Source organism: Mus pahari, chromosome 17 (genome assembly GCF_900095145.1).
Source record: "Mus pahari chromosome 17, PAHARI_EIJ_v1.1, whole genome shotgun sequence".
In the NCBI taxonomy this organism is placed as follows: Eukaryota; Metazoa; Chordata; class Mammalia; order Rodentia; family Muridae; genus Mus; species Mus pahari.
Window position 1 is genome coordinate 63,105,484 of NC_034606.1, and position 11,362 is coordinate 63,116,845.

The following is an 11,362-nucleotide window of genomic DNA, read 5'->3' on the forward strand; positions in this document are numbered from 1 at the left end:
CCATCATCCTCGCTGGGGCTGAACCAAGGTCCTAGGGCCCGGCACCACGCCAGGTCTCGAGCCCCCTAGTGAATTAACCCTCAGCTCTCCAGTGAACATGTTTACCTGGCCCTGGGCACTAAGTACCAAGCACCACCTCTGCCATGAGTTTCTCCAGAGTGCCTGTCCTAGAACAGAAATGCATGCACCTTTCCCATGAGAACATACTACAGACACTCAAATACAAAGAACACAATCCAGATTACTTTACACTTTCATAGCATTTTAACATTTAATAGAAACTATATACAGTAATTTCACTACATCTTACATGGAGGAGTCACCACAGGAACTTACATAAGTTAAAAGCAAGAATAACTAAGGAGAGCCCAGACCTGTGAGCTGCTTTTCTCAGTCACAGTTCACTAGGAAAAGGGGTTTGTATTGCCCAATTACGTGGAGCAGAGGGAAGGCTTACATACAGGCCTTTAGATACAGCTAGCCAGACACTAAGCCAACTCCTGCAGAGGACCATCCCCAGCACTGCCGCCTGGACATCCATGTGGGTTTCTGTCCATGGCTTAGGAGTCCCATTACAGAATGTCTCTCTCGCAGGCAGTCTCCAATATGCATTGCATCCCAAAGGCAGGGATCACCTCACACTCTTCCTTGGGGAAAAACAAAACAAAACAAACAAAAAAAAAAAACCAAAACTTAAATACTAAATATTCATTCCGCACAAACTTGGCTGATGTTTGTCTATAGCGCTCTAAAGCCCCGAAGGAAACAACGTGGTCTGAGTTGTCCCTGTTCAGGGAGAGATGATCAGAGATGCACTTGTCTGAAGAATGGACAGTTCAAATCCAAAGGCAAACAATTCCCAGAAAGAACTGTCAACTGATAGAGGTGGGTTCTGGTTTTCCATTCGCAGTAGCCAATCCACGCTGAGGGAATGCTGCACAGGCTTTCTCTACACTCCGAGGTCCCTGGGATCTGCACCCATCCCCAGCTCCCTGCATCTGTCCCTATTAAAAGAAATAAAGGCACTTTGGTTAGGCTCCTCCAATGGGCCTGAGGCGTGACTAACATCAATACCCATTTACAGTAGCTAAAGAGCAAGACCAGAGAAATAAAGCAAATAACAAGGTGGTTGCTTTCCCCAGTACTCTGCTGATCCGAAGAACTAGAATCACTGAGACCGTGAAACCAGAGAGAACAAGGGGTTGTTTCTTCCAAATGGCATAGTTATTCTCTACTGAAGTCCAGAATAGCTAGTAAACCACAGGAGGACTGTTCTTTAGGCATCTGCTTGAAACCAACAGCTACAGTATAACTGCTAGTCTTCAGTAAGAGCCATCGGTAACCTACCTCACCTTTATTCTATAACTGGAGTGATGAACTCTCCCTTAAAGAGACAATTTATCTAACACCTTTCACTCAAGTACACGTATGCCCCACTCTTAAGGATTAAGAACCATTAGGAAGCCGGGCAGAAGCAGGCAGATTTCTGAGTTCGAGGCCAGCCTGGTCTACAGAGTTCCAGGACAACCAGGGCTGTACAGAGAAACCCTGTCTCGAAAAACCAAAAAAAAAAAAAAAAAAAAAAAACAACCATTAGGAGTTCTGTGGCTCATCTGGAAAATTAGTACACAACCCACATTCAAAAGCAAAAGAAGTTATGTTATGCCTCTTTATCAGCTCCTGCCTCCAGCTTCCCAGCCGACTTCCCTCGGTGATAGACTGCGGCCTGAATGACGTAAAGGGTGAAGTAAGTCCTTTTCTACTCAAGCTACCTTTGGTTGTGGTGTTTTATCAAAAGGGGCATTTCCATTTCATGGTATTCACCGGGAAAACCACCATCTTGGGCACTTTTGCCCTCTATTTGGGAATCACGCTACTCCCTGGAATTCATGCTGCCAACTGCCTGGCCTGGTCACCACATGAGGGAACCTAGCTGAGAGTCATTGTTAAAGATACCCACTGGGCCTCTGGCACTTTCTGTGACTGAATGATCTTCAAGAGTTAGTGAAGGATCAAAGAGCAACGGTGACGGAGGGCACGGCATACCATCACCCACAACATCCAAGTCCTAGAGAAAAAGAAAAGTCCATCAGCAGTATCTAGGACATCAATAAGCTAAAACTGACAATTTTCACCAAAGCTCAAAGTAATTCTCAGGCCCCTCCTCCCCTTGCTTAGAATTCTAGATCAATTAAACAAGATCCAACAATAGTAATAAATTTTTCTTAGCTAATAACACAATAACAAGCAAATTTCTACTAGAAAAATCATAAAGTAAAACAGTGACTACCATGAGTAAAGTGAGGTTTAACGGGTATAGAATTTGTTTAAACCGATGGAAGAAAAAGATGCTAGCAATGATTACACAACACACTCAATACCAATGATCTATAAATTATTACACATGTTTCTCAGTGAGCAAAGGCATTGCTAAGTAAAATGAACTGAGTTTGAACCCCAGAATCCACATGGAGAAAACAGACTCCCATAACTGCCCTCTGATGTGCACAAAACACATGCATGTGTATGCGCGCGCACACACACACACACACACACACACACACACACACACACACACACACTCTAAGTGAAAAAGAATACTTTTAAGAGGAAAAATAAAGAGAAAATACAGGGCTGGCAGATTGGCTGAGTAAAGTCTAATGATTTATTTAGTCACACAGTGGAAGGAAAGTACTCAGATGCATGCCACACATTTACACACACACACACACACACACACACACACACACACACACACACACACACAACATAACCATACTCTCTTTAATTATAATCAACATCTACGTTCCTGACTGAGACATCCAATAAGAACAATCAGCCTATGGGTAAAGTACCATGAAACCCTGCTGGAAAACACATTGGTAATACAAGACTGACCAACATTCACAAAGCAAGCAACCAAAGAGAGGACAGACCACAGAAACTCAGATATTTCTGAATGGCAAAGACAGGATACTATGGTTAACTCCAATCCCTAGAATGAGCAATGTGGCCTGAGGTCAGGCCTCGTTCTCCCTCTCACGGCAGACAGACATTCTATACTGCACTACACCTCAGCGCCCTCTTCTTCACTCTCTACTTTGAAATGGGTCTTACTAAGTTGACCAGGCTAGCCTGGAACTCACCCTGTGGCCCAGGCAAGACTTGAACTTAGGATGCTCTGCTTCAGCCTCCCAGGAGCTGGGATTAAAGGCCTGTGCCACCTGGCCCGGCTAAGCCTCTGAGTCTTACACTTAACATAGTTCAAGTATTCTGTTTAGGGGGAAAAAAAAAAAGGACATTATATTCTATACTATACTCTTTCCATTATGAATCAGCCATTCCCAGAGACACTGAGTAGTCAGCAGATCAAAAACATCATTCCTGGCTCCTTTCTAAATCAGACCAATATTGATATAGGGCCCACATCACTATAGTGGTTCAAAAACTATGACAACCTAAGTTCTGAGCCATCTCGACAAATTCGGTTAATGCTTTTAAGCTCTAGCTAAGAATGTAAAGGTCCCACATGACAGAAGAATGGGCAGAGGGAGGGGAAGCAGAAGGGACTTAGTAAGAAAGATCTCAAAGTGTATCATATGCCTATATGAGGCTGTCACAAGGAAGCCATTCTACATTAATTAGCATGTATTATAAAAGTTTGGTGTGCTAATCACCAGGAAGAGAAATCATAACCTTTTCATAATTAAGGGGAGAAGAACACAGTTTTTAAAAGACTAAAACTGTAATCCCTGCACTCAGGAAGCAAAGGCAGGAGGATCTGAGTTTGAAGCCAGCCTGGTCTGCAGAGCAAGACCTTATCTAAAATAAATCAAACAAATAAATAAAAAGCCAAACATGATTTTAATTGGGGGCTGGAAAAATAACTCAGCAGTTAAGAACTTCCAGAGAATGCAGGGAAGTGCCCAGCATCCACACGGCGCTCTACACAGAACTAACTCCACTCCAGGGGATCCAACGCCTCTTTTGACTTCTCAGGACACCAGGTCATGGACACGGTGCACATATGTGCAGGCAACACACTGATACACATAAAATAAAACTGAATCCTTAAAAAAAAAAAAAAAAAGTCTAAAGCCAAGCATGGGAGCACACACTTGTAAGCCCAGCACTCTGGAGGTAGGCAGAGACAGGCAGATCTCTGAGAGTTCAAGACCAGCCTGGGATACGGAATGTATCCTTTCTTAACAATGCCTTTAAAAACAACAGCAAGTAAACAAAAGGCTCAGTGTAAGCAGGAGGAAAAAGACAGCCACAGTCCCTACTATCCACTACAGACATCCACTGGACACACCACTGGTCCACAGAAACCCACTCTCACACCACTGAGACAGTGCATGCTTTGTTTCCTGCTATTTTTCTTTTTAAAGCTTGGGGTTGGTCCCAGCTCTTTCCACCCACAGGTACATTATATAAACAATGTCTATTTGTGAGAACACCAGGGACTGACTGGTCAAGAGGTTCTTGTCCATCGGGCAACTCGAAAACGTCTATTTTGAGTGGGAAGGAAAGGCAGAGGTAAGAGGTAAGCTCGCGTAGGTTAGTTTCGCTCTGGAAACTAACACCATAAACTGGAAAAGAAATCCCCAATACCCAGCTCTGCCTGGAAAGGAGGACCTCTAACTCTAAGCAACCCCATCACTGAGTATTCAAACTCTCTAAAACCGTATAGGAAAGTGCTTAAAATGTTAGGCCAGTTTGGCCTTAAAGTAATTACTCCAAATTCATAGCTAAGAGGTTTACGGACTATATCCTAAGCTGCCAGACTCCCAGAGCAAAAGGAGACTTACATCATCTCTCTCCAAACCACAGAGGAAAAGTAGGTTTGTACAGGACACAGCCTTCCAGGGACCTCATCCCCTGGAAGCAGTGACAACAAAGGCTTTAAGCGCAAGGCCATTTCTCAAGATAGGATTTATAGTACACATCATTTGCTCCATCAAGTACCTCCCAAAAGAGCTCATCCTACACCCCGTAGCTCTGTGAAGAGAAACCAAGCAGGCTCCGTGGATAGAAACACTTGTTAATCCTGCAGAGGACCCAGGTTCAATTCCCAGCATCTACATGATGGCTTACAACTGGCTGTAACTTCAGTCCCAAGAGAATCTAACTTCTGACCTCTGATGCCAGGCACACACAGGGTGAACATACATAGATACATACATGCATAGATACATACATACATAATTACATATAACAAAACACACACATTTAAAAAAAACTTTAAAAAAAAGAAAAAAAATGCATCAAATGCCAGTTTTTTTTAGGTCGTGGTACAAAGCTGGGTTTCAAGGAGCAAGCAAAAAAAGATAGAAATGTTCAGATCCCATTCATAACAGCATCAAAAACACTAAACTAGAATCGAACCACATAAAGTCTGAAAACTGAATAAATTTTGTAATAAAATCTGTCAAAAATAAAACTTTTTTAAAAAGTGTCAGCAAAACTGCTTATCTACCAGAAGATGTTTAAAAAACCACCAAAACAAATACAGAATCATGTTTTGTACTCATCTCATTAGAAAGTATGGTACAAACATCCTCAGTAATGATAGATGCCTGCATATAAATACCTTAATAATAATAAAAAAAATTCACTGTATCATTCACTTCCCAAGTTGTGCTCTACAAATCCCATCCCTGAGAAACAAAGGAGGCCAGGCATGGGGGGATGTGAGTCTCTAACACCAACACTTATGACAGACATGGATCACGAGTTGATGTTCAACTCAGGCTACAGAATTAGATTCTGTCTCAGAACAAAAAGTCTGAGGAGGAAAAAGGTAGAGCGAAAAGAGTCTGATAGATAAAGTAGCAGGCACATCCGATGCATTAGAATCACATCATTCGCTAGGCTGAAAACTGCTGACTAGTCTCACCACTAGTAAACGGGGCCTTCTGTCAAGGGCCAATCAGAGTAGAGCTTCTCTAACTTACATCACTCAACTCCAGTGGTAAACTCTCAGTGGGCTGAAGCTCGGCAGCACTCAAGTACAGATCCATGGGGCCGGCTTCCAGATCGTCTGGCACAGACAGTACCTGCTCGGGCTTATACATCTGAGGAGGCAACTGGAAATGCAGAGGGCAGCAGGGATCCTCAGAAAGGCTTACGGGAACAGGTTTGTTGCAGGGGACCTCTTCAGATCCCTGGCAGCACTTGAAGAGAACCTGATTTGTATCCTGACAGATATCTACAGAACAGTTAAGGAAAATAAACCAGGACCCATTGGAAGAACAGGATACAGGAGTCTGCGGTGCCAAACTCAAGTCTGACAATGTAGAGAACTACTACACTTTCACTGAAAGCCAAATGCAAGAGTAAGTTTTAGCTACGGCTCTAAGTGTAATTTTGTGCACATCATTTTAACCCTACCAATAATTTATAATTCACTCCCAACTGTTTTCCAGGACTCTAGCCATTTAAACTAGACAGGAAGTGTCAAGTGGCAACAGCTTACCAAGGAACATACACTGACAAGAGAAAGCCCATACGGAAACTAGTACAAACAGCTTGTTGCAGAAGCAAGTACCATCCTCTTCTGACAATGCTGTTTCTGCTTATAAGTCTGCAGAACGCTTTACTGGTTGTGCCCAATACCATGATAAGCTCACTACAAACCCAAGGAGAACTGACTGTGTGGCCAAGCGTGAACTTGGCCTGATCATCTATCCGTTACCTCTGAAGTGCTGTTTTTAAAATTAAGCTGACACCCAACAGGTTTCCACCATCCCCCTACTCCACATTTCTGCTTTAGTATCTCCTGTTCAATTACAGTCTCCATCTCAGCATTCTTTCCGCCTTAATATCTTAGGTGTTATAGGAGTCTCCGATCTCCCCTCCAGCCCACTACTACATCAGGGCCCTTTGTAGTTCTCTGTTCTTTACCTAGCCCAATCACATTAACCTTCATCTTTAGAGCTCATTACTTTGTATAAGCATTTATATGTTAAAAGCAGTTCCTCTAAACAAAGTGTGGTAGCTACACCTGCAATCCCAGTACTGAGGCTAAAAAGGCAAGCCATTCAGACATTAGTATAATAATTAACTTCAAATATTTCATTAAATGGAATAAGGGAAACAAAAACAGAAACATTTTCCTTTCCTATCAAAGACCCAGAGGGGGTTCTCTCCACCTCTTCCTATCACTTTTTTGAGGGGAGGAGACTATCTTTACTATTTTATCCACACTGGCCTAGAACTCCTGGACTCAAGCAATAATCTTTCTGCCTGTCTCCCAACTATGTAGGACTATATTAAAAAGACAACAAGCTAAACTAAGAAAATATTTTTATCTATTTTTTATTTATTTATTTATTTATGGTTTTTCAAGACAGGGTTTCTCTGTGTAGCTCTGGCTGTCCTGGAACTCACTCTGTAGACCAGGCTGGCCTCGAACTCAGAAAACCGCCTGCCTCTGCCTCCCAAGTGCTGGGATTAAAGGCGTGAGCCACCACCACCCAGAAAATATTTTGACTTTTAAATATATGCAAATGAAATCCAACAAAACTATACAGGTCGCATAAAACTCAATAAATATCTCAACTTTTGTAGCCCATCAACACATGAAGTTCTATACCAGAGCACAGTGTACATTGGTTTAACTTCACAAATAGAAAGAATAGAGAGAATTCACGTTCTCTGGGGAGAAACTCAGGTTTTTTCAAAGTTTCTAATTTGAGTAAGTTTAAAGCCTACAAGCTAGGGCACTAACAATATTACTGCACAAAAACTCACAGTAAAGACTCATGTTCAGGGCAGAAAACCCACAGTAACCCTTTTTTTCTTGGTAACAGATTTAACACATAATGAACAAAAGCTAAATCTGTCAAGTATTAGTATATATGGAAACTGTGGGAGCTCATTAAGACTATCATCAGCCTTCACATCCGTCACCAATGACTCAGCTGTTTCTCTGACTCCCCGCCCCTACATCATCTACCCCAGACAGGATTTCCCAGGGACGCCTCTGATTCTCAGTTCTCTTGCCTTACCCTCCCAGTGCTACAGTTACACAGCTGGGAACCATGTCCAGACAGATGTTTCTTTCTAATGAATTGACCATTACATTTTTAAATTTCTGAAATGGCCAACAGACCATAGAAAGACATTTATTTAGGCGCCTGCTTGAAACCAACAGCCTCAGCAAACTGCTGGCCTTGATTCAGGGCCAAAGTAACCAGGACCTTCAGTGAGACTGCCGGAGACCATAGTCACCCTGTGTCTTAACAGAGGCTCAGAACCTAATACACGGTTGTAAAGATACGGGTAAGGCAGTGTCTGGTCATCGGGAGAGACTGATTGGAGCAGCGCACATCATCCACAAAGGCTAAGCACCTCTGACTGGAACGAGTGGTGTGAGCCTAAAATTGAGAAAACAAATACAAATAAACCCCCACAAAAAAAAAACATGTAACTATGATATCATTCAGTTATACAAGGAAAGCCAATTCATACAAAGTGGAAAATGTAACATTTAACAAACCCACTCACCAATACGTAACAGTGAAATCTCATATAGAATGGAGTTAATCCTAATCCCAAAAATACCTCCCTATAGTCAATTTGGGTCTGCAAATATTAAATACAGAGTTACAGGAATTACCTCTAATAATTACCTTATTTATAAGCACATAAACACCCGAATGATGATACCTACAAAGTTTCAGGGCTCCTTCAGATACCTTAGAAACTACTCCTCAGAGGCAAGGAGGACTGTACTCTAAACACTCCTGCGTTAACTAGGCACTATGGTCAAGGTATCAAGGTATCTTAGCAAAGGCAGAGGCAAATCTGAGAGGCCAGCCTGGTCTACACAGCATGTTCCAGGACAACCAGGGGGCTACATAGTGGGAACCTGACTCAAACATCAAGTTTTTTGGTAATCTAGGGAATAAATCCAGATTAACACACATGTACTCTAAACACCAAGCTAAATCCCCAGCTCAACTAACTTATCTTTTAACAATAAAATTTTTTGGGGGTGGTAGCTGTAATCTCAAGCATGCTAGGCAAATGACTTAAGAAGCCCTAAGGTTGATCCCAGCACCTCAGTCACCACACCAGCTATTACAGCTGCCCAAGCCCAGCACTTCTGGGCTCTGAGAGGGTCGGAGCATGGAGGAGGAAAAACCCACCCGACTTGTACCCTGCACTGTGGCCCAGACAAAATAAAATGGAATCAGGAGAAAGCCAGCCACCACCATGCTCTGCCACCTTCTCAGCCATGGTGCACTAGAGCCTCTAACACCTGCACCATGGGGGCTGTTTGCACTGGCAGTTCTTTTCACAGCCACACAACTGACACACAGGTGAGGAGGCCTCAACAAATACAACAAAAACAATGGCCGTGGAATTATTCTGTCAGCCTTACTTTGACATTTAACTGCTACTATTCTTGCAATTTATTTTTTAACCTTCCCCCAACCCCCATTTAATCTGCTTTGTTTTTCAGAACAGGATTTCCCTGTGTAAGAGCCCTGGACCGGCCTAGAACTCAGAGACCCATCCTCTTCTCTCTGCCTCCAGAATGCCACCACGCCCAGCTACCTTTAATTTTACGTGTGCGAGTGTGAGAGTTTTGCCTGCATGTTTATCTACAGTGTGTGCAGCCCGAGAAGCCAGAAGAGGATTTTAGATCCCTAGGGACTGGAGTTACAGCTGGCTGGAGTGGAGTGTGGGTTCATGAACTCAAACCTGAGTCCTCTGGAAGAGCTATCAACACTCTTAACCACTAAGCCACGTCTCCAGCCCATTACTATTCTTGTAGAATGATTAACAAACCCTTGTGTAAGCGCAAGCCGATTCAAGCTTACTTACTGACTCTGCCCATCCTCCCACAAGCGGTGAGGTTACAGACAAGCACAAACCACCACACCCAGTTTGCTTCTGGAATTTTTTTTAAGCTTTCCAAACTGCTTGGGTAAAACTTTTTGCCCATTTTCCAAACTAAGGACTTCCTTAACCAAAGAAGTTAGGAATCAACGCCCTAAGCCCTTCAGTTTGAATACTGAGCTCTGCAAAGCTTCCTATTCAGGGAAGGAATAGGCACTGGGCTGGCTGACAGAGAACAAAGCCTGGGCTCATGTCTTGCTGACATCCAGGTAAGTGCTTTTAGTACAGGTTGGATATCAAAGCCAGAACTGCTCATGGTGTTTTGATAATCTTATCAATGAAGTGAATGTGCACACCCAGAGCTCACAGTACGTCTCAAATAAAACAATAAATTCCAGCATATTTGCAAATTACCTGTTGAGCGGCCCCATCGGTGGCCAGCATTCTGCGTTCCTTCAGCTGCCTGTGTAGTAAGGCTTCCACTCCATACCGTTGACGGTATCGCCTAAGACATTTTAGTCGCTTTAAATTCTCTCTCTCTTTGGCCAAAAGTCCCTCAGGGCCAGTCAGGAGACTACTACCTAGAAAGTCACCAAAACAAAATTTCAAGTTTTCTCAACAATTTCAGTCTATCTGGCCTTGAGTTCACAACAAACTCCCTACCCTCAGCTTCTCAAGTACTGGATAGGACATTACATAGTCACTACATAGTCACCACTAGAAAGGCTACAAAAGTCATGGCCTAACTTGTAAAGAAATCAAGAATGCTTTTCCAATTTAAGTAAACAGGGAATTGTTAGCTATAAGACAGGCAGATTCAACTCCATCTAACTTGCCTAAAGCTTCGTGTTCCACTTTCCGATTATGTAAATAACGGCGCTTCTTCTCTTTGAGCAGGTGCTGTAGTCTTTTAAACTGATCAATGTACAAAGACTGCAAACGAATTAGCTTTTCTCTCATAATAAGAGCCACTTCTTCAGCTGTATAGACACCAGCATGTCTGGAATAAAACGATAAATTCAACAAAGCATTAAAAAATAGTAATAATAATAATAAAGATAAGCATGACACGTGCCAATAATCCCAGCACTTATTATTAGAGGTGGAAACACAAGGATCAGGAGTTCAGGCCTGCGTGGACTGCGTAGCAAATTCAAGGTTAACCTAGATATAAAACCCTATCTCAAAAACAATAAAAACAACAAAACAGTAAAAGGCTGAAAATAGCCTCAATTTGTATTTAACAAAGTAAACCTGACCTGACACATTATCCTATCACACAGGAATATTTTCACACAGCACTTTACTAAGACATTAAAAACGAAGAAATAAAGAGAGTTTGAAAGCATAGTCTAGCTCAGTGGCAGGTACTTAGCATGGGTAACAACAAACCAACAAACACAACAAAAAACAATTTTTTCTTAATTATGTATATGCCACCGGCCTGTGAGTGCAGATGCGGGTCTCTCTCTCTCTCTCTCTCTCTCTCTCTCTCTCTCTCTCTCTCTCT

At 42.6% G+C, this 11,362-nt stretch overlaps 1 protein-coding gene and 2 non-coding genes across 7 annotated transcripts in view; all 3 read right to left on the minus strand.

Moving 5' to 3' along the window:
• Positions 1–245: 245 nt before the first annotated feature.
• Positions 246–11,362, minus strand: part of Kansl2 (KAT8 regulatory NSL complex subunit 2) — a 16,839-nt gene continuing 5,722 nt past the window's right edge. For 2 of the 5 annotated variants that reach the window (XM_029548106.1, XM_021216203.2), the window contains exons 5-10: positions 10,689–10,852; positions 10,267–10,433; positions 8,285–8,381; positions 5,958–6,211; positions 1,961–2,068; positions 254–1,004 (exon numbers count right to left, since the gene is read on the minus strand). In XM_029548106.1, the coding sequence (XP_029403966.1) occupies positions 873–1,004; positions 1,961–2,068; positions 5,958–6,211; positions 8,285–8,381; positions 10,267–10,433; positions 10,689–10,852 (922 nt within the window). In that variant the 3' untranslated portion in view covers positions 254–872. Of the gene's footprint in view, positions 1,005–1,960; positions 2,069–3,150; positions 3,274–5,957; positions 6,212–8,284; positions 8,382–10,266; positions 10,434–10,688; positions 10,853–11,362 lie in introns of those variants that run through there. The other 3 variants (XM_029548108.1, XM_021216204.2, XM_029548107.1) reach the window with 3 other exon arrangements.
• LOC115062429 lies at positions 1,201–1,336 on the minus strand. The gene has a single exon (XR_003842393.1). It is a non-coding gene; the product is annotated as a small nucleolar RNA SNORA2/SNORA34 family (small nucleolar RNA).
• LOC115062498 lies at positions 8,056–8,192 on the minus strand. Its single transcript, XR_003842448.1, has one exon. It is a non-coding gene; the product is annotated as a small nucleolar RNA SNORA2/SNORA34 family (small nucleolar RNA).